Below are 24,512 nucleotides of genomic sequence, written 5' to 3' on the forward strand. Positions count from 1 at the left end.
AGCAGGGATTTAGACCCTTGCGTCCTAAAGTCCTAATGCTCAAAACATTAAAAAAAATGTCAGACCAGCTCATGAGTTTGTTTCCAAGCCAAGGTTTTAATCAAATATGTTCTTAAAAACAGAGCTGGAGAGACTTCAATTCAAAATGCATCCCTGCCTGTCATTAAGCAATTTGATCTGCCATGTTCAGCTATAGTGAGCTGGCATTGGCCATAGTTTGTCATATATGCTTGCATTACGGGCGCTAATGAATAGCTCCAAGTGGATACCAAATTTTGCATCGGAGTAATAGGCTCTCATATCAATTGTGTGCACCATTCCGAATAGATAAGATACCTGTTGCACTCCAGGCCAGGAAACACCTCTGTACTTAACCACCATACTCCAGTACAAGTTAAATCAGCAAAGCAGTTTATTGAAGATTATATAAAAAGCATTTCAGCAAAAACAGTAAAGACTTCAGAGTCTATATGTATAAAATAGTCCACAAGGTTCAAGGTACAAGAGTAATCCAAAATCCCAAAGCAAGAGAACATTCAGCACAGGAAGACAGGAAAACCAGGAAATACAAGGCAGCATAGAACCCAATACAAAAATCAAACTTGGAAGCAAGAGACATGAACAAAGATACAGAACTAGAATTCCCCCAGAAAGCTTGACTAGGACTTGGCGAGAGCTGTTGCCTCAGTTATCAACATTGATCAGACTGACTGGAAAATCCTCCTAGCCTCTCTGATATACACATGAAATCAAGCCTTCTCCCATGACTTCCTGATATGGGTCTCTTCTCTAACAAGTGCTGTGGCCTTCAGAGAGTCTGTTGAGCAGCATGAAGTTTACAAAAACGGAGTCTCCTATCAACCAGCTCATTATCTTGCAACTCATTATTCTCTCCACCTAGGATTTCAGCCTCTGAACTAGTTTCCTAGAGAACGGCTCCTCTGCACCATCAAAGCACTTCTCTGGAATGTGACCTTCACTAACTGCTGAAGACACAAACTGATCATTTTCAGGACTTAAAATCCCATGTAGACTCATAGGCCCAGACTTCTCATGATCCACTTCCCCATTTACTTTAGTATCAGCCACAACCATGGATTGAACTATAACAATAGTTGTAATGAATGTGTTTTGTTTATCAACAGCTGTATCAGACTAAAGAGATGTTTACAGTTTTCATTCTGATCAGTTCATTCTAATGCAATAATGAGGTTCTCTAGAATTCTTTCTAGATCTGACAATCTGCTGTGCAAAATATTTAAAGCAGAACAACTCTTTTTCAACATTGAAACTCAGAGCATATTCTCTTTATATGAGCTTACTTGCTTTTAGTACAATGAATATAATTTTAGGCATAATTTTAGGCATATGGGTGAAGGGTTCTCTCTTTCTCTTCTAGTAATATTAAATGTCCTGGTTGGCCCATATTTTGAACATTTAAATATACCTTAGGCAGAAAGAGAATTCTTTGTCTAATTGTTCTCTCTGATCTATTTGACTTGTGTCGGTAGAAATGGAGTTTATCTTAGAGTAATATCTGGTACTCCAGAAGAACTGGGTGTGATTTATATAGCAATGCCCTATTTCCATTTTTAAAAATAGAATTGCTCCCCCCTCCCCTCCAATCTAGGTAGTAAAGAGACCTTTTAATATGCTGATATTTGTTCAGGTTTTCTCATTATGCTTTATAATGGAAATCTCTTTTAAAATATATTCTTTGGAGAAATATATTTCACAAAATTACTACTGTTGAATTGATTCTCCTACTTTTGAAACCCTTCAGGTATATAAAGAAAGAATATTTTAAAAACACTAATTAAAAAGAAGGGAAATGAATTTTAAAATCTGCATCTCAGTTATATTCATTCTAGAACTGCACATGAACAAAATATTGTAATGAGGTGTTTTATCTATGTAATCAACATTTCATTGAAGTATGGGCAGTTCTCAAGTTATGAACAAGATAGGTTCTGTGGGTCTGTTCTTAAGTTGAATTTTTATGCAAGTTGCAACATGCACATTTTTAAGTGTAACTCCTGCCGTACATACATATGCAGTAGAGTCTCGCTTATCCAATCTTTGCTCATCCAACATTCGGTATTATTCAACGCAGTCTGCTTCCCGCCCGGATCCACAGCTGTTTCAACATATTACGATGTTTTGGTGCTAAATTCGTAAATACAGTAATTACTACATAACGTTACCATGCACTGAATCGCTTTTCTGTTGATTGGTTGTAAAACATGTTGTTTTGGTGCTTAATTTGTAAAATCATAACGTAATTTGACGTTTAATAGGCTTTTCCTTAATCCTTCTTTACTATCCAACATTTTTGCTTAGCCAACGTTCTGCCTGCTTGTTTATGTTGGATAAGCGAGACTCTACTATAAATACGCACACACACATACACACAAGCCCACATGCATGCATGCTGTGGATAGCATAGGAAAAGGTTGACATTCCTGTGATTTTTGTTTTTCTGTCTGTGCCCCTGTTCAGAAGAATTCACCTCGCTTTCTGTCCCTTTGATAATTGGATTTTAATACACTTTGCTTGTTATAGGACAGAGATTTGTGATAAAGCCTTTGTGGAAACACTTCCCCCCCATGATAATAACTCTTTCAGAAGTGAATTTTCCTTCTGAGGGGTAGATTTCTCTCACTTCCTGTTGTCTCAGCCTTGTTCTTAACTATGAGTCATTTGTATGTTGGATGTTTGTAACTCTGGGGACTGCTTATAGTGTATTTTTCTTAATATGGGATCAAATACAGCTCATATATTTCAGAGATTAAATCTTCCTATATTAGCTCTTCCATTAGTAACTTGTGCTACTAAATAAATGTAATATTTATTGAATGTATGAGATAAGATAAAAAGAGGAGAGAGAAAGATTTTATGGGATTGCAAAGGGATATGAAGCCACTCTTGTCTCTTGGTTGACTAATTTCAACAATATAATTGTGGCAGTTCCCCTGGATCTTGCTAAAAATGGATGCGTGTGGTGTGCTTTTGGTACTAGTTTCAGAAACCACGTTGTGGCCAGTTGCGGGTTCTAGAAAAGAAATCATTCTATAAGGAAAATTAGGAAAAATTGTATCTTTACCCTTTAGAACAGATGAAAAAAGTTGATAGTGAAGCCATTGTCAAATAGTTGAAAAGATATTGCATAATAGAGCAGATTTTCTCCTGTCTTCCTTCAAATACTAAGATCTAAAAGAAATTTTACTAGTGGTTTAAGGATGGGGTAGCCAGGTTGACAGAAACAATTTCCACCTAGAATTATTCAGGCAAAAGTAAAGCTCAGGGACACATCTACTTTGTTAACTGATTCCTCCTTGTTTTTGAAAGGCTGTCTTTCTCAATACTGGCTATTTTTGGGATTTGGCTATTAATTATTATTATTGTGTTTATTTATATCTCGTTTTCTCTCTCCATACAGAGACTCAAAGCGGCTCAAAATTAAAAATATTACAAAACAACTTAAAATATATAATATACAAATATTAAAACAGTATTAAACATCATTAATATTAAAAACAATTCAAGTTTAAACCATAAAAGCATATAAAACCACAGCACCCCCTAACTTGATCTTAAACTCCTTCATCTTTAAATGTCTGTCTGAATAAAAAGGTTTTAGCCTGCTGCCAGAAGAACAGCAGGGAGGGGGCCATTCTAGCTTCCCTGAGCAGGGAGTTCCAGAGTTGAGGGGCAGCCATCAAGATGGCCCACTCTCTCTTTTGCATCAAATGAGCTTGAGATGTAGGTGGGACCGAGAGAAGGGCCTCTCCTGAAGATCTCATTGCCCGGGCAGGTTCATACAAGGGGATGTGGACCGCCAAATAGCCTGGACCTGAACTGTTTCTGTTGGGATGCTGATTATGCTTGTGGTGCCCATGATACATGCTTGTGTGTGGAAATTGCACAGGGCAAAACCTTCTGTTGAAGTTCCCCACCTGTAGAAATCTCTCCTTCTGGTGATAATGCTGCCATCTCTGTTGTTACTCATCTTTCAGTAGAAAATGAACGTGCTTGTGCAAACTTTCAGAGAGAGGCATTTGTCTAGTTGCTGATTTAATTTACTGCATGTTGTTTTATATTTGAGTTAAACCTTTGTTTTAATGATGTGTATGCGTTGAACAGTGTTTCATGTAAGTTATTAGGTGCTATTGGCAGTTTGTGAGGAAAAGCCGTTTAGGAATAAATAAGGAAAATTATCTAAACTGTTATCATTCTACTGTGTCTTCAGGACGTAAAAAGTGAAAGAAGGTCTACAATATCAGTCTTCGAGCACTGCAAGGCTTAATACAGCTCTTTTCTCTTTTTACACTTTGAAGCGAGCATGTATTAATTAAAATTATCAAAATTGGAAAACTTTAACCGATCTCAATGCCAGTGGGAGATGCATAAGAAATTTGAATTGATAGTTGGCATACTCTTCCTCAGATAGCACCTGGAGACAACATTTAGAACTAAGATTGCTTTATGGTTTTGGTTGTCCTAAAGTAAATACTATCACAATATGAATTTGAAATTTGTTTGATGGTAAGTAGACTATCCCTGAATATGTATGAGTAAAGCAAACCTTCCTTAAGCATGTTAGAAAGGCTTTATGAAGCCTACTTGCTAGGGAGATATCCTGAAGATAACAACTTAGTGCAAACTGGGGAGAACTGCACTAACTTAAGGCGATCTTGAAGCTTCAATAGCTGTCATCAAGCAATAGGTTACATTTTCAGTTTATTTCTGATTACCTTTATTGGTTGTATTTCTTCTCTCATGCCATATATTTTTAGCTATGTGACAGGAATCTCCGATAACGAGGTAGATGTTGTTCCTGGGCTTCTTTCTGTAACTGAAAGTTTGGTACCAGTTACAGAAATGATATGGAAAAAAGAAGACTAGGTTGTGACACTACAAAAAAAGAGTAGCTCAACATGTTTCGTTTATTCAAAACTAACAATATGCATGAGAAAACAAAAACATTTTGAACTTCTTCAGATCGTGCAAGGTCTTCTTGACTGTATTCAGAAATGTATTTTTCTTCCTTTCACCAGGTTCCACGCATATGATTTCCATTTCGGTGGCCAGTTTTACTGATCTATATTTTGTTGACATGTGGATTGAGGATAGATGGTGTAGATTTACCTATTTTCCCATTTTTTCTCTCTCTGTTTGCTGCACTCATGATAAGGGAATCTGGAGGTAGCTACCTATTGCCTTGCCTGCTTTAGGTGGTTCTGCTAGATATGGGTAGAATAAACTCATCCTCTTTCCCAGTTCATTCAGATGCATAGAGTAATAATGCTTTTAGTGTAATGCTTAGTTTTAACCCGATACTGAAAATCCACGTTTTTTCCCTCCACATCCTCTCTCACTATCTTCAGCTTTAAATAAATTCTCCAGCCTCAGCATTGTTTCAGTTTCACTGCTAGTTATAAAATATAAGATTGCAGCAGATAAGGAAGACAAGACATGTTCTACACAATATGTAGAATAAGCTTCAAACCTGGCAGCCAGATCTCTTGTACTGGCCCTACAAGTCAGCCATAGCAGAGCACCTGATGAACCAGCCTGGACACAGCATATTATTTGAGAACACAGAAATGCTGGACCACTCCAACAACCACCATGTCAGACTACACAGAGAAGCCATTGAAATCCACAAGCATGTGGACAATTTCAACAGAAAGGAGGAGACCATGAAAATGAACAAAATCTGGCTGCCAGTATTAAAAAACTCTAAAATTACAACAGTAAAACAGCAGAGAGGAAACAACCAGGCACATCTTAACACCTCTCAACAGAACATTTTCCCAGGCTCAGGCAGGCCCTCAAATGCTAATGAAGGTGGTCAGCTGAAACATTCACACCTAGCTTCAGCAGAGAGCTCTTTGCCCCACCCCAGTCATTCCACAGATATATAAACCCATTTTCCTATTTCCAACAGACCTCACTACCTCTGAGGATGCTTGCCATAGATGCAGGCGAAACGTCAGGAGAAATGCCTCTAGAACATGGCCCTATAGCCCGAAAAAACCTACAAGAACCTACAGGGAAGGTTTCTCTTTTGTGCATTTATGTGCAACTCTGAGGGAGTGTGCTTCTCGCCATGTATATCCAAAAGCTTTTGTAAAAAGAAGCATCACTGGCAGGTGATTCATTAACAGAGGTCAACCTGTACCTGAATTGTGCACTGTGTTTTGTTAAGCCAACCATTCCCATGTTTGTCAGTTCTGTTGGGCTGTCTTTGCACTTACCCTGTGATTGCACCACTGATAAATAATGTTTGAAGATGCCCAATGCCTTTAAGTGATTCCTGAACCCAAGACAAGTGTCTTCAGTTAACCAAATACCAAGGATTGTTTTCAGTGAAATTCCTATATACGTATTTATCAAAGTGTGTAGCATCATGTTAGATGGGGAGGAATCCTGGGCAACATTCACATGACCTGCTGTGCGTTGTTTATTTATTCAGTTTTTTCCAACTCTTCGTGACCTCCTGGGCCAGGCCATGCCAAAGCTCCCTGTTGACCGTGGTCACCCCCAGCTCCTTCGAGGTCAAGCCAGTCACTTCAAGGATAACATTCACCTTTCTTGTCCTTGGTTTGCCCCTCTTCCCTTTTCCTTCCATTTTCCCCAGCATCATTATCTTCTCCAAGCTTTCCTGTCTTCTCATTTTGTAGCCAAAGTATTTCATCTTTCCTTTTAATATCCTTCCCTCCATTGAGCAGTGAGCAACTATCCTACAGACCTGCTGTGTACTTACTTTCTCTTCAAGAATCAAGCTTTTTCTTGCTCAGTTTAATTCCCCTGAGATGTTTAAAGATTTATGAAACTGAGATACCTGTTTATGGGAAACAGGCTACCGTGCGTCTTTTGCTTTTCATATTAAAAAGAGCATTCGGACAGTTTGAAAATGTGAGGAGCATGGACTTGCTGCAGTTGTCTTAAAATAGCATTGTGAATGCTCTTTTCTTTGGCAGTGTAAGTTTGTGCTATCTCTACAAATCTGGTAAGATTTGTGTAATCTGTCACTGGACATCAGAGAGAGCAAGAAGATAGCATTGGATTGTTGTTTCCTTGAGGGAAAATTCTAACTCTGGGCTCTGGTGGGCACAGCTTGCCAGGTCATCTGTATACTTTTCAAATGACTTATTCTCCCTTCTGCATGACTAGAAATTTTCTTTTTCATTTTCTCCAAATTGAAATGTATGTCAGCCACCAGAGCAAGTGGGAGGATGATACTAATTTATCTTTTCCAACAGTAAGATCAACCCTTTTGGCATCAATATGTCTGAGTACCTCATGAAAAAGTATTAGCTGATGGCTAGGCAGAGGGATGATCTGATTAGGGAAAAAATTGACAGACATTTGCACTTTACAGTGGCTACACCTTCCCAAAAATAATGAACTCTGTGAAGCTAAATAGACTTGACATGCCCATATAGGATCTTTTGTCATTTGTATTTTGTGACCTGAAAATGAATGGTATCATTTACTTACCCGTGCTTTTGAAGAAAACGAGTAGGATCCTTTGTTTCCTTTAGATTGCAGCGGATTCCTTTAGATTTGCAGCAGACTTTAGATAGTCTGCTGCAACATGAGAAGTAATATATTCTGCTTCTAAGTTATAGGGTTGCAACTTGTCAAGCAAGCAAATATATTTGCAATAACAGTGGTTATTAAAAATTAGTAAATCCAGTGTTGTGAAAATATTACAGATTGTAGTTTTATTCAGCAGGCAGGAACTATTTGCAATAAAATATTGATCACATAGTAGTGATTAGGCTTGTGCATTTCGAGTGAATTGCTATCAGTTTCTATTTGCCTGATTCTGGAAGCCCCTCATATCGGTTCTCCAGCGCCTCCCGAAAATGGGTGCGAGGCCGAATTGACATTTTCGTCCCACATCTGAAAAGACAGCTCTTTTTGGCCCATTGGTGGCAATGGGGAACTTAGGAGGCTCCCCTTTCCCCTGGAAGCCTATCCTTTCTTCCCTTCAAGGGAGCTTGGATGTCAGCAACGGGGTTAAGAAAGCACCCTGTATCCAGCCCATTGGGGCGGGGGAGGCTTCCCACAGGCTCGTCTTCCATATCCTTTATTAAGACCTGCATTTTAAAAAGCAGCAGAGTTAAGATACCAGATACCACACTTTCTGGATCCTTTACCTTCCATTTGTAGAGGAGGAGACCAGGTTTCATGGCAGGCAGAAGTTTGTCTTTTAATATAAAAAAGCTACATAATTGCAGCCTGCAGCCAGGAAATCAGAAGATGTTTACTTCTTGGGAGGAGAGCAATGAACAATCTTGATAAACTAGTGAAGTGTAAAGGCATTACACTAGCAATGAAGGTCCTCATAGTTAAAGCAGTGGTATTCCCCGTAGTAACCTATGGATGCGAGAGCTGGGCCATAAGGAAGGCTGAGCGAAAGAAGATAGATAGATGCATTTGAAGTGTGGTGTTGGAGAAAAAATCTGAGAGTGCCTTGGACTGTGAGAAGATCAAACCAGTCCCTACTCCAGGAAATAATGCCCGGCTGCTCACTGGAGGGAAGTGGACATGTTCTCCAGGATGATCAAGGGACACCAGGAAGTTAATTATACCTTTCTGTTTTTAATTGACTTAAATTGGCTTGTAAATGAATTCAGTCATATCTTACATTTATTTCAGATTTCAGATTTAGTTTACAAACTGTCTACTTACACTGATGTTGCGAATAGTTTTGCATAAGTGTAAGTGGACGGTTTGCAAACTAAATCTGAAATAAATGTAAGATATGATTGAATCTTTGTAGAGCTCATCTTTTGTCCATGACACAAAGACTTAATGTGGAGGGTTTTTTTTTTAAGGCAGAGTGTGAAATAACAAAGAAAATGTTAAGCCTTCTTGTAGTTCGCTGTTTATTAGAATAGAAGGAATTGAAAAGTAACAAATTCTTTAAATAGTGTCAGGTTCCCAACAGCATCTGGTTTCTTTTCTGGCAGATTCCTCATTCCTCATTAATAGGGGCTTGAAATTGTCTTTAGTTGCTATAGTAACTATCTAAGTTTTACACATAAAATTTATTCTGAGGAAGGTGCTTGTGGCAACGGCTGCTAATTGGGAGGTTTATTCCCCTACGTGTTACTATTTTTAAGCTCTGTTAAACAAAATCCTTCCTCCCAAATGTGACAGAATAACAGCTCAGCTGCAAATAATAATGCTTTGTTACTATCAATAGTTTTCCAGTTTAAAAATTTATTTTACTTTTGTACTTTTGGCATTTTTTCCCTACAGGGTTAGGGTAACTATAGTTTCTGCCCAGTGATTTTAAGAGGGAAGCTAGTGCTGAAAGTGAGCATGGTTAATGACTGTATGCTTCAAAGTTCACGTCAAATCAACTCACCCATTCCAATTACATCTAAATGGTATGTGCACATTAGAATAAAACGGAGACATGCACGAGGGGAACGGAATCCTTCATTGGCTTTATCCCAATTCCATTTATTATATACTAGCTGTCCCCTGCCACGCGTTGCTGTGGCCCAGTCTGTGTTTATATGTTTTGTGTGTGTATGCATGTGCATATGCGTATATATGTGCACATGCGTTGTAGTGTATTTTTTGGCTTTTTAACTCTCTTCCGCTGTGTTTTTCAGTGTTTTAATGAGTGATGGTCACTAGTTGGCCTGATAGGTGTATTGTGTGCAAATTTGGGGTCACTTTGCCCAGTGGTTTTTGAGTTATGTTAATCTCACAAACGAACATATATTTATTTATATAGATACCTTACTCCTATATAAGTTGACCTCCTGTATAAGTTGAGGGCGGATTTTGGGGCCAGAATGATAGACTTTGATATAACTCATGGAGAAGTCAAGGGTCATACCTTTAGAGAAGGAAAAACATCAGGACGAGAGCTATCCCTTGCTTCCATTTCCCAAGTCAAGCATTTAGAAAGGCCAAAAGCGGCCCTGGAGAAAAGAGCATGAAGGGATCAGCGCTTCTTTTAGATTCCCCTGGGATGGACTGACGACTTACCTTTCACCACTGTATTCAATGAAGAGGATGGTTCCTCTCATCTTTTGGATGAGAGGAATTAAGGTACAGTCGTCACAATGAGCCATAGATAAGTCCCCCCAGATTATTTTTTTTGGGGGGGGGGGTTAAAATTAAAATTTCCAGACTTATACATGAGTATATAAAGTACTCCTGGATATATGGTTGATGTGATGTGGCATGCATGAGGCTGGCCAAATCGATATTAAGCATCATAGAGCTGGAAGAGGTCTCGTGGTTTAAAAGCCTCCAAAGAAGGAGTATTCACCACATTCTGGGGCAGAGAGTTCCACTGCTGAACAGCTCTCAGTTCTTCCTCATGTTCAGGTGGCATCTCTTTTCCTGTCATTTGAAGCAATGTCTCTTCATCGTAATCCCCAAGGCAGCAGAAAACAAGCTTGCTCCCTCCTCCCTATGATTTCCTCTCACATATTGATACATGACCATCATGTCTCCTCTCAGCCTTCTGCAGGCTAAACATGCCCAGCTCTGTAAGCTGCTCCTCATAGGGCTTGATCATTTGAGTCGCCCTCCTCTGGACACATTTCAGCTTAACTTGCTGTCCATTAGGACTCCAAAATCTTTTTCACACGTACTGCTATTTCATCCAAGCAAATTGTTTTCTTTCAAATTATCAAGGGTGAGGTTTTGCAGGCAGTTTTCAACAAATTGTTCCAAGCTCAGGATATTTTTTGGGTTATTGTTGTTTTTGTAGTTTCAAGTTTATCTGACATAAGTTTGCAATATTATTTATTTAAAACTTTTATATCCCGATCTTCTCAGCTCCGTAGAGGGACTCAGACCGGCTTACAGTAAAGATTCAATGCTAATAATACAAACTAAAATATCACACAACAATACAAGAGTAAAATACATATAGAAAAAATACATATAAGCCAAACCGGCAAGATAAAATCATGTTCAACTCAGTCCGCGTATGTGGTCGCTCACTTTGGTCTGTAACCAGTCTCACCCATTATTCTGGGAATGCTTTGTTCCATAGCCAGGATTTCACTAGCCTCCTGAAGGACAGGGGGGAGGGGGCAGATCTGATCTCTTTCTGGAGAGAGTTCATAGCTGAAGAGCCACCACAGAGAAGGCCCTGTCCCTCGACGCGCTTGCGAAGGTGGCGGGACCGAAAGTAGGGCCTCTCCAGAAAATCTTAGCATCCTTGATGGTTCATAGGGGAGAATACGTTCAGGCAGATAAACTGGGCCAGAACCGTATAGGGATTTATAGGTTAAAACCAGCACTTTGAATTGTGCTCGGAAGCTAATTGGCAGCAAGTGGAGTTGGTACAGCAAGGGAATTGTGCGCTCCCTGTATCCAGCTCTCATCAGTAGCCTGGCTGCCGAGCGCTTGGCTAATTGCAGCTTCCAGGCAGTCTTCAGAGGCAACCCCAGGTAGAGAGCGTTGCAGTAGTCTATACGGGATGTAACCAGAGCGTGGATGACCATGGCCAAGTCAGACTTCCCAAGGTATGGGTGCAGCTGGCACACAAACTTTAACTGTGCAAAAGCTCCCCTGACCACCGCTGAGACCTGAGGTTCCAGGCTCAGCAATGAGTCCAGGATCAATATGATTCCTACAGACACAGCCTTTTCTGAACCAAGCTTGGACATCTGTCATTTCTCATTGCATATATACTAAAATCTTTGTTGAATCTGGCCATCACTTTTCTTGCATGGGAGATTAGTAATTACACTGGTCTTGTAATTACTAATCCCTAGATTTCTCTTTTGGGAAGATTGTATTGTGTATTGAATTGTATGTGTAGTTCTTACTTAGTTCTAATGCATTTCTTGGGCAACCATCACTAGGTTAGCTATATCAATAAATTCTAAGAAAGTCTAATACATTTGTTCTTGAAGTTGACATCATATTTAGCCTTTGAATCCAGTAGACTCCTAGGAATTGTAATAGATGGGATGTGTCCTTTTCTCAATCTTTGGAAGTCTCTAATTTATTGGCCTTGTATTATTTCAGAGATTTGTACACATATTTCACTCTCACAGATGATGTAGTTATTGAAACCAGAACTTTAAAAAATCTGCATAAAATAATCAGGCTTTCCGTTTTTGCTTTTTTCCTTATCAAAGAAAAGCAAGATTTTCCCCTCTTTAGCATCTTCATTGTTTACTTCCCTAATGTTCAAGACTGTTTATTTTAATATTTGTATAAACACTTGGACTTCAATTGAGTTACTCCAGCAGGGAGTTCAAGAATCTTGACAAAACACATCGAAATTTCATTGCAGACCAATCTTTGGGTTATTAACTTTACATTCATTTTCATCATTTGGGTAGCTCCTTTTATTATTTCTCTTTCAGCTTCACTGTACTGACTAGACTTGCTTGAGACAACAAAGAGAAGGGGAAATCCACATGTCTCTGAGCACCAATCTCAGTGGGTGTTGTCAAGCTAATACTGTGTTTCATGTAGGAGAATCAAATTATACATTTTGGTTTTAGCTGTCCCTTTTGAAATTAGTTTGGAATCTGTTGTTAATTATATTTAGTGCTGTGCCTGTGTGTGAGGCTGGATTCCAGAAGGTTATTTAAGATGATTTCCCACTGAATAAATATTAGTTAGTAGAAGACTTTGCTGAATTATCCACAAAATGTATCTGAGATACTGGGGGTTTTTAATAGATAAATTGGATTATGAACAATTCTTCCAGGTTCTTTTCTGTAGACTCCAGACTCCTTATAATTGTGCTTATTTGATATTTTATTATTTAAAATTGTAAATGTGTAACTCAGGTATATCCCAAAGTTTTAGATAAATTATCTATTTTTAAAATTAGTCAGTACATCACATTTTCTAATTGATAAAACATGCAGTGATGTCATATAACAAGGTGAAAATCAAAGTGACGAACTGGCTGAAAAAAGGTGGAGGGAAACTACTGTGATACAGGCATCAAAAACTTGTCCCACAGATGACAAATGTATTGAACTGAATGGTGATTATGTAGAGAAATAATGTAATACCTATTCTACAATCCATATAAGTTTAATTAAAATATATTCCTTCTTTGTATTTTTTTAAAAAAATCTTAATAACCTTACTTTCCGGATAACCCTTGTATTACATTCTCAATACTGCTTCTAAAGAAGTGGATTCTTCAGATACAAGACATCACTGTACCCTTCTCTGAAAAAAAAATAGAAATAAATTCAAGTACATGAATTGAACCAAGCAATCATTTTTTTATTTGCATACATCCCTATATCCACATTTGCTTTTTGGTCCTGATTCTAAGGTTACTTTTTCTTGGGCTGCATAAAAAGATAGAGGATCTGTAAAAGAATTCCCATCATAATGGCAATTCATTCTTTTAATCTCTTCCAAGCAATGTGAGACTGATTTCAGACCTCTGAAGACAAAACTTTAATGACGAATACACAGATTTGTGGAGTGTAGAGTCAAGGTCACCATGGTATCAACTACCCTCTGCCCTCTTGCTTTATAGCCCCCCAGTGAAACCAAAATTTTTCTTTGCTTGGGAGGTAGCAATGAAATGAGAATAAAGTTGGATTTAATGCTAATTTTGATTCAGAAATCCAATAATGAACAGTCAAACATAGTATCATGGTTGTGTAGATTAATGTGCAATTTAAAAAAAATACTGTGAGTGTCAGTTGGCTTGTATCAAAACCTGTTCCTACTGTGAAAATAAATTATAAGGATTTCGGGTTATTAACTTCTCTGTTATAAAGTCTTGATAATATTAAATGGCCAACCTTGCTTTTGCAATGAATAAGGAATAGTCCCTGATAGTCACCATTTTCTGTGTTTGCTGACTGAATAATAGGGCATTTTACAGTTAGAGCATGAGTAGCATCCAACATGGGCATTTTCTGTTGGTCAGAGAGTGTAAAGTATTAAAATGCAACAATTGTCAGTCATGGGGTGACTGACAATTTTTCTTGAATGTCTGAGTCGACTACAGGAAATTGTCTGGGAATTTGCTGCTTATGATGAAGGTCCCAATCAATTCAATATATGGCCATGCTATGCCAGTTTTTAGCACGTTTGTTTATTAAAGTAATTTCCAGAAAGTAGATGAACTTTTCTTGGTTTTGGTGGAACAGACAATATAATTTTATTTGCCAAATGCTTTTGTTAAAATTTATTTATTTATATCCCACCCTTCTTACCCAAAAGAGGACTCAGAGTGGCCTTACAGATAGGCAACAATTTGATGCCACATAATATACATACTATAAAATATATATATTAAAAACCAAAAGTTAAAAACATGTCAACATTATAACCAGTTATTAAAACCACGCAGTCCAAAATCATAATCCGAAGCCATTCCAGTTGTCATTGCGTTATTCCATATCCACTTATTTCACTGAAAGATTATTGCCTGAAAGCTTGGATCCATAACCACGTTTTTACTTTCTTTCTGAAGGTCAGGAGGGAGGGAGCTGATCTAATTTTGCTGGGGAGGGAGTTCCACAGGTGAGAGTCCACTGAGAAGGCCCTGTCTCTTGTTCCCACCAACCATGCCTGCAAAGGAGGTGGGACCGAGAGCAGGGCCTCCCCAGAAGATCTTAACCTCTGAGGTGGATCATAGAGAGAGATAAGTCCAGACAGGTAAGCTGGGCCAAAAATAACCCGTGTAATTATAGGTGTTGCCTTAATTAACACATCATTGGGTAATAGACGAGGGAGCTGTAATTAGCGGGGTCAGAATCAATATCAATTCAGAAAGTATGAGTTAAGGATTTTTTAAACTTGGTCATTAAGAAAGAGCACTTGGGTGATAACTGACATTCCTTTAATGTTAAGATTCTAGAATAACTTTCCTAAGAAGACTAAACTGGCTTGCTGCTAATATTTTAATTGTCTTTTTAATGGGCATGTTTCAAATGTGTTAATTATGTATATGCAAGTATTCCAAAATGTAGAAAAAACCCAAAATCCCAAACACTTCTGGTCCCAAGTATTTTGAATAAAGGGGTATTTGAGAACATGGAGGCACCTCTCAAATTTTAAAAAGGGTTAGAGTATGATAGTTTCGGACTACTCTGTGACCTAAGAGATAGGACCAATTTTTAGTGAATAATTGAATTAACTATTGGCAGGAGATTTTTTTTAAATGAACTTTGCCATTTTGAACACTTCTTCCAGGTTCTATATTTGTTCAGGCCTCCAAAATGTCATAATAGTAGTTAGAGAAGCGCTGGGGCACTGGGGACAAGATTCAAAGGGAAAGCTATACAAAATTAATCAGAGACAAAATCTGTATAATCTTTCCTTTGCATGCTCCTAAATCAGGAACAATGACTGCTTGTGGTTGAATGCTTGAAACAGCTCTTTATCTTACTAAACACTATCTTCTGAGGTGGAAGGTGTAAATATAGCAAAAACATATTTTATTGTAAGACAAATTTAGTAAGTGGCAAACTGCAGTTGCCTAACAACATTTGAGGTCAACATCTGGTGTTTTTAATTCAACTAAGCCTTAATAGTGAAGGTATAATTAAAAATACACTTGCTGTAAAGTAGTTTATTCAAAATTATGTTTGACTCCTTGCATACAAAAGAGCTTGTTGCTCACCCCAGAAGCCAGTTTCTCCCTAATAAATTGCAGACTTAATATATGCCTCTTGCTAGCCTTCTCATTATTATGTCCACTATACACCTGCAATTTGATTGCAGAGATGAACGTTTACAAGTATTATTTCATGTGATGAGGAACTACAGATGATGTAGTTTCTTTTCAAGTCGAGGCAGTTCATACCCTGTTCTTCCTTATGGATATTAAGCATATAATTGTTCCCTACATCTCTGTAAATTGCTCATCCTTGCTAAGATAGTCTGAACAATGTGAACCACTGGGAGTTTGTTGTTTATTCATTCAGTCACTTCCGACTCTTTGTGACCTCATGGACCAGCCCACACCAGAGATCCCTGTCGACCGTGGCCATCCCCAGCTCCTTCAGAGTCAAGCCAGTCACATCAAGGATACCATCCATCCATCTTGCACTTGGTCGGCCCCTCTTCCTTTTTCCTTCCATTTTCCCCAGCATCATTGACTTCTCTAAGCTTTCCTGTCTTCTCATGATGTGGCCAAAGTACTTCATCTTTGCCTCTAATATCCTTCCCTCCAGTGAGCAGCTGAGCATTATTTCCTGGAGTATGGACTAGTTTGATCTTCTCGCTGTCCAAGGCACTCTCAGAATTCTCCTCCAGCACCACAGTTCAAAAGCGTCCCTCTTCGCTCAGCCTTCCTCGTGGTCCAGCTCTCACATCCAAAGGTTACCATGGGGAATACTATTGCTTCAGCTATGCGGATCTTTTTGCCAGTGTGATGTCTCTACTCTTCACTATTGGGAGGAGTTATAGTAATTTTTTATTCTTCTGGATGTGTATTTGTAAATCCTTTTAGCTCTTGTTGCAGTGGGTCACTGCTTGCAGGTAGATTGAGGATTACCTTTAGCGATCAAAAATGAGTGAAAGCAAAGAAGGATGACCAGCTTGATATGGCTATGTTTTCCCACAATTGTTTTACCTCTTTTATATATCACAATGCTTCACCCAAAACATATATCTGTGAGTAGATCTCACCTAAGCCACAAACATAGAATTATGCTGCAGAAATTCCTTATTTTGTTTTTTGGGTGCCATCTTTAAGAATGTAGGCTTAAGGATTCTTGTGATATATCCTTGCTATGGAACATTCTAGAGACAATCAGTATTCTGGCTAAATTCATCTCTCACTACATTTATTTTAAATAAATAAGCAGCAACTGCACAGTTTGTAAAATTAATGGAATGTCGATACATTAATGGTAAAATTACCTGTTTTCTCTACATCAGTCTTATATTAATAGTTGTTTTATTTTTCTTTTATTAGACTAGTTTTGGGCTATGAATGGTTTTTGAGTTTTGAGCTTTTTGAATGATTTCATTCTATAACTACGTTCCATAATACATCTTGGGGAAAATATTATTATTAAACAATCATATAACAATAAATTAGCAATAGATGATGGCTCTGTTTAATTAACTGTTAATTTTCTCCACTGACATCAGAGCTGAATTACCATCTGATGTGTAGTCATTTAAAATATGCTTTGTAAAGGGTGACTGAATTTAATTGTTCAAGTAGCTAACTTATGTTTAAGCAGCAATCTAGTTTTTTGATTCTAAGATGCTTTTCCCCATATAAACATATCTAAAAATGGGGTGCATCTTAGAATTGTTCCTTTGTCTTAGAATCACAGGTGTTTTATGTATGTAAATATACATAAAACTTAAGGATAAAAATTAAGCTTTTTTCCTATTGGTGGTACTGGAATTAGATGGCTTCTTAGAATCAAAGACCCATGGTACTGTGCAAATTCTTCAGTATGGTCTCTGTGAAATCTGCACATCCATATGTGCGGATTTCATAGATGACTACTCAGAGAAACATGGTTGACCAGCTGGACATGGCTGACATATGCATCCCATTCTTCTTGGTGATTCTTTTCAAAATTATACACGTATTTCTGTAGATACTCAAAAGTAAAGTGCCATAGGGATGTGTAGTAATTAATACGTATGTTGGTCCCATTATATTCTGGATGTTATTCCAGTGCCCCAAGAGATATTTGAAATGAAGAGCGAACTCTCCAGGCACCAAAGATATCCAGTGACATTTTTCTCCAACAATTATGCCTCTGTGCACATGCCTTCAGGTCTCCTGTCAATTTAAAATGACCTCATGAATTTTAAAGGATTTTAAAGACAAAAATGACTCAGTAGTGGTTTTACCAATTCCATTCTCTCAAATACAGCCTACAGCGCTTGTTATCAGTTGGTAGTCTCCCACCCAATAACTTTCTTAGCTGTCAAGATTAAACAGGAATTGATGTCTCTAATGTTAGATATTATCTAGCAGTTATTGCTTTGTTTTACAGTCTGTGTTAATGGACAGGTTTACATGCTGGATCATGCAAATAAATGGTTGAATTCCATCATTATAATAGTCAAAAACCTTCTGAATTTGAACTACTGGTTTGCAGGGTGCAGTAATATTTTGTTTTTATTCCTAGCAATCCGGACCCTTTCTCCTATCAATTTTTTTACTGTGACAGAGTAACAGGTCCTTGAGAAAACCTCGGGGGAGGGGGGGGTAATTGTGTCAAGCGATTTGAGAATATACCGCAATTCCCTTCTCGTGTGAGAGAATCGGCCATCTACAGGGACGTTGCTCAGGGGACACCCAGATGTGTTACCATCCTGTGGGAGGCTTCTCTCATGTCCCCGCATGAGAGCTGACAGATGGGAGCTGACAGATGGGAGCTCACCCCGTCTTGCGGATTTGAACCGCCAACCTCGAGTCGCCTCGAGGCTGAGAGGGGTGGTATACAAATATGGTAAATAAATAAATAAACCTTCAGGTTAGCAGTTTTGCTAACACAAGAGTTTAACCACCTCGGCTCCCTCAGCAGGTGACTGGATGGTTAACTAACCCACTTTACCCCTCATTAACTAAGTATATGCAAATACAAGTATTCTGAAAATTGAAAAAAAAAACCCAGAAATCTCTAAAACTTCAAATCCCAAGCATTTCAGATAAGGGAAACTCAAACTGTATTCATTTTGGCCTTTAACAATTCATTATGCCATTTCAGGTGTTTGTACATGATGAATGATATAAAAATACTTTAAAATATAAATGCAAATAAATAAAAATATGTCACCAAATAAGTAACCAATAAGTGAATTTGAAGGCCCATTTTTTATTTTATGATAGGTTTCATTAGAAGTCTTTGATGAGCTGCTTTTGTCAAATATAATTCCTGATTCCATAGTAACCACTTGGTTAATGGACTGTTTTGGTTATCACTGTTCATTTAAATAAATAGTTTTCACTTTTTTGCTCTTCACTTCCCATGGTAAGTAATATAATTTTGAAATACACCCTAAGAATAAAAATAATAAATTTTAAGACTATTTTTCCTCTTGTTCTGGGATCTTTCAAGTGTGATCCTTAATGCAGAGGAAAGGGCAGACTATTGAAACTAAGTTGGTCTAGCTCTTGTTACAAGCAATTTTTTTGTCAAAATATTGTATCTTTCTTTTGCAAAGTACGCATTTAACTGAGAATTCCTTTACCACAAAATGCAGCTATTTTTTTTAAAATGGTCTGTATTATATTGGAGACCTTTCTGATGGCATGTTTTTATTAGTGAGAACATTATACGATATAAAGCAAAGCTGACAGCTCACGTAAAGTTTAAGTATAGGGCATATTTATACCCACTCATGCTGTTTTCTTTGAAAGGTATGGTGAGATTGAATAGTGTGTTTCTCAGAAAAAAGATCTCACACTATTTAGTATATCTCATTCTTTAACCCTTTTGATTATCTCAAGTATGTAGTGAATGTAGGTGAAGTGCTAGACTGTCACCAATTCTTTTTCTGTGTCAGGAGCAACTTGAGAAACTGCCAGTCGCTTCTGGTTTGAGAGAATTGGCCGTCCGCCAGGAAATTGCCCAGGGGATGCCTGGATGTTTTACCATCCTGTGGGAGGCTTCTCTAATGTCTTTGCATAAGAAGCTGGAGCTGACAGATGGGAGCTCACCCCGCACCCTGGATTTGAGCTGCCAAACTTTAACACATTGTGCCACTGGGCGCCCTACACTGTACACTAGTATCCAAATAAGTATTAGTATACTACTCAGTGAAGCTGAAAACATAGGTACTAGACATTCTTTAAGACCTGTTAATTATTCCTTGAATAGTTTTTGTACATTTGCAACCTGGGGTCCTTACAAAGTCACATTCTTGCTCTCTTGACTCTTTTGATGACTATTATGCCTTGGGATGTCCTGTAATATTACAGTAGTTATTAAACTCCTGGACTGACCTTGAAGGAGCTGGGGGTGGTGATGGCCGACAGGGAGCTCTGGCGTGGCCTGGTCCATGAGGTCACGAAGAGTCAGAGATGACTGAACGAATGAACAACAACATTAAACTCCATGCTGGTATAAGTTACTCATCAATAAACTTGTTGTGAAAAAGTTCAGAATACCCATAATGCTGAATACTATATTCTAAGAATCCAGGGAGTAAGAGCAACATGTAGGCTGCATTTCCATTTGTGTTCCCTGCTGATTCAGACTTTCAGGGCCAAGGATGAGTCTCTGCTAATTAGCAAAACTGTTATAATGAAGTTCACAAGGGAATGTATACAGCTTATATAATTACAGAACATCAGACTCCCATGGCTATTCAGAATGTATCACTAATTGAATACATCTCAAGTTAGTAAGAGATTTGAGGTATACAAGATTGAACTATGAAATCTATCTCTTCCTTTCCAAGGTTTTGCCTTGATTTATGAATTGATGCTATTTTTGGTCCTGAATCCTGTTCTCTTTAAGATACATACTTTTCTTATTTTTGTCCACTTCCATTTCTAAACTAGGCATTCCCCCCTTTGCACTGTAACTAAACTTCATTTGATATGCTGGGTTCCTTGGTGGTTCCATAAAACCTTGGTCCTAATTCCGTTGTTTAGCTGGTCTATTGGTATAGTGCTTTTGAATAATAATTCCTTCCTGGACACACAGAGGAACAATTACCCCTTGTCCCCTTTGACTCTTTTCCTCTTCATACTCTGACTGAGTTGGACAGAAGGGATTGTGGAAACATAATTAACTTGCAGAGCTGTAGGAGATCGTTCTACCAAGATTTGGGAGGTGGGAACTCGAGGTCATTGCGATTACCTTGGTTTGGCTTGTTTTGTTTTCCCCTTTCTTACCCAAAGGCTTTCCTAAAATTTACTTCCTGCATCACAAACTGGTTTTGGAATGAGTACGCGTGTATGATGATCGGTGTTTTTTTTCCTGTTTGTGACAACAAATACAATCCAAAGTACAGGTAGTCCCCGAGTTACAAACATCCGACTTTCAAATGGGTGTGAGACAACAGGAAGTAAGAGAAATCTACCCCTTAGAAGGGAAATTCACTCCTGACAGAGTTATCATGGGGGAAAAGGATCTCCACAGAAACTTTCTCCTTGATTCCACAACAATGCATTTTTTTATTTATTTCACATATTTGTATCCTGCCCTTCTTATCCAAAAGGGAACTCAGATCGGCCTTACAGCAGGCAGCAATTTGATGCCAATACATATAAATTTAAAAATAAACAAATACAACTAAAACCATACAATTAAACATTAATCATTAAAACATCAATTAAAATCAGGTAATCCAGATTGTAGTCCGAGGCCTGTCCAGTTGTCAATTCCATTAGTCAATTGTCCTTATTGCACTATTTACTGGTTGAATTCTTAGTCCCACAGTGACATACCCGGGACCGAAGACTGGAGACCTCGGTACACTCCTTCTATACCTGGGACGTTGTCCTCTTCCACCGAGAGTGCAGCTTCGGGAGGAATGCACATGGAGTGGAGAGGGAGGAAGGAGGCACCCAACTAGCCAGCTAGTTCAACTGAATCAATTGGGTGACAGATGTCGCAGCCAGATCGCTCTCATAACAAGCCACATTTTTCAAAATCCAATTATCCAATTAACCGCCCTGAGTCCCCTTCGGGGTTGAGAAGGGTGGTATACAAATACTCCTAATAAAAAAATAAATAATAAAATAATATATATGCCTAGAGTTACACTTAAAACCTACCTGTTCCAATTTACATACAAATTGAGAAGCAAGAATAAGCCTACAGAACCTATCGTGTTTGTAACTTGGGGTCTGCCTGTGCAGGTTGAAATGTTTGGGGACTTAAGTATTTTGGCTTTCTAGATTTGTTTTGTCATGTCTTTGAGTATACATACATAATGGAATATCTAAATACAAAATTCATATATGATTCACATGCACCGTTTACACACTATTTCCAATAATTATGTGCAAGAAATAAACTTTGAGTACACTGAAACACTGGAAAGCAAAAACATTGCTATTTCAGCCATCCATGTGGACAATTTTGGATTTTGGAATGCGAGATAAGGAATGCCCAGCCTATATCTTCAATTTAATTGGCATTTAAATGCCTGGCAAATATTTTTGGGCTTGAGGAGCTTAGTAAGTATTGGGTGATTTATACAAATCGCAATCTTTGTGTTTACACAGATAGGGCGTGTGTATCAAAACTGTTGGATGAATGAAGCTAGCTATGTATAAAAACTAATTATTTCTAATGTTGCAATCAAAATTTCAGTTCCTAATTATGTTTACGCATTTGTAGAAGCTTGTATTGGATTGAGCCATAAAAACAGTAGTTGAGAAATCATCAGTGTTTGTTAAAGTTCATTCCTTTAGCACATAATTAGCCATCAGCAGTACATGTGCAAGGCAGTAGGGCAGGAGGAGTTCTAACTGAAAACTGTCACTGTAAAAAAGTCATAGAAAGTATGTTATACTTGTTATGTTAATTAAAACAAACAGTATATTGGGTACTCCAGGGCCCCACAAGTAATCCTTCAAAGAGATGGAAAGCAACCTAATACTGTTGAACTAATACACAAACTGAAACCTGTCTGTCTCCTGTGTAGTAGCATTTTACAGTCAAGGTGCATACAAACTGAATTATGTAAAATAATGTAGAAACACAAACCACACACCCTATGTCCTCCTTTTCGGTGACTGGTAGCAATATACACAGTGTTTGGACTCTTTTATTGTCATTAGGCATAATAAGTATCTTTAAATATGCTTTGATAATTGAAATGACAAATTTAGTAAAATAAATTTGAGAAACCATAAAATAAGGTAAAGGTTACCCCTGACATTAAGTCTAGTCATGTCCAAGTCTGGGGGGTGGTGCTCATCTTCATTTCTAAGCCAAAGAGCCAGCATTGCCCATAGACACCTCCAAGGTCATGTGGCCGGCATGACTGCATTGAGTGCCATTACCTTCCTGCCAAGGCGGTACCTATTGATCAACTCACATTTGCATGTTTTCGAATGGCTAGGTTGGCAGAAGCTGGGGCTAACAGCGGGAGCTCACCCCGCTGCCCGGATTCTAACCACCAACTTTTTGATCAGCAAGTTCAGCAAGTCAGTGGTTTAAACTGCTGCACCACCAGGGGGCCCATAAAATAGGTTGTAAAAATTTGTGTTCTGTAGCATGCCTTAGAGTAATTAAATTTAAATGCATTAAAATGAACAACTGTGTTTGAGGCCCATATTTACAATAGAAGAACCAACATCGTAGTAGTAACTTCTTATTCAAGATTCTTCAGCTTATATACGTGCCTGTCGGTGTGCGTGTGTGCTTGTATGTATAATCTGTATAAACTCCAAACTTCTTTACCTTAGTTAAAATAAAAGGTGCTACAAGATTAATTTTCATCAGTGTTCTTATCAGTTGCCTATTGCATTTGCTATTTTACTATTTTAATCAAAATCAATGCCTTAACATTTATAATAAAGGTTCATCTTAGTTAAAGAAGTTGATGTTTTTTCTTAATATTACATCATCAACAGGGAATTTGGTCCCAAAGTTAGAAGTAGGGATAGGTTCCATACAAATACTCTGAAATACTGGATGTCAAAATTATTTGCATGGGCAGATGAGATAGTGACCGTTTTGTTTTCTGATGTTTATGTTTATTGTTTCATGTGCAGAAATATTTAAAAGATTGTATAAAATTACCTTCAGGTCATGTGCACTCAGTGTATATGAAACATGCATGAGTTTAATATTTAGACTTGGGTCCCTTCTCCAAAACATCACATGAGCAGAGCAGGCTAAACTACTGTGCTGCAGAAAAATCCCGTTTTTTGAGATGTTTATATGGGAAAAAGTGTGCCTTAGAATTTTTGAAATACACTGGTTGCAATTGGATCTAATAATACTTGTTTTTGAGAAGCGCATACCACATGCCTTTTAAAAAAATAACTTTATTTACAAAAGCTATTTGCTGTTCTCTTATTTACAAATGGGCTACGTAGTTTGTATTCACTTTTTTCCTGCATATTGACTGAGATCACTTGACAACCCTTTTTACTGATTCCTTTTTTATGTCATCAAAATTCATCATGTGATCAAGATCAAAATTTCTCAAATAGTGATTTGTTTTTTGTTTGTTTGTTTGTTTGTTTGTTTTCGCAGGATGGCTATCCAAGTTGACAAGTTCAACTTTGAAAACTATCCGGACTCCCCTGGGGAAAACACACAATTTGCAAACCCAAAGCAACTGGAAGAAGAGAGACAACAAGCAAAAGGTCTGGAGATCAACAGCAAGTTAGACATTCTCTGGAAAATTATATCCTTTCAGAAAAGTATTTTTATGTGGGATGCTGTTAGATTTTTCAGTGTGTTCTGTATAATGTCTTACCATCCCCTGATGTAATGAGCACATATATCGCATTAGAGCAGTGTTTCTCAACCTTCCTAATGCCGCAACCCCTTAATACAGTTCCTCATGTTGTGGTGGCCCCCAACCATAAAATTATTTTCATTGCTACTTCATAACTGTAATTTTGC

At 38.0% G+C, this 24,512-nt stretch overlaps 1 protein-coding gene across 2 annotated transcripts in view; it reads left to right on the forward strand.

The window, feature by feature from the left end:
* Nucleotides 1–24,512, forward strand: part of TRAPPC9 (trafficking protein particle complex subunit 9) — a 334,050-nt gene that overhangs the window by 119,397 nt on the left and 190,141 nt on the right. For both annotated transcript variants that reach the window (XM_067467261.1, XM_067467262.1), the window contains one exon: nt 24,138–24,291. In XM_067467261.1, the coding sequence (XP_067323362.1) occupies nt 24,138–24,291 (154 nt within the window). The remainder of the gene's footprint in view (nt 1–24,137; nt 24,292–24,512) is intronic.

This window comes from Anolis sagrei, chromosome 4 (genome assembly GCF_037176765.1).
Source record: "Anolis sagrei isolate rAnoSag1 chromosome 4, rAnoSag1.mat, whole genome shotgun sequence".
Classification (NCBI taxonomy): Eukaryota; Metazoa; Chordata; class Lepidosauria; order Squamata; family Dactyloidae; genus Anolis; species Anolis sagrei.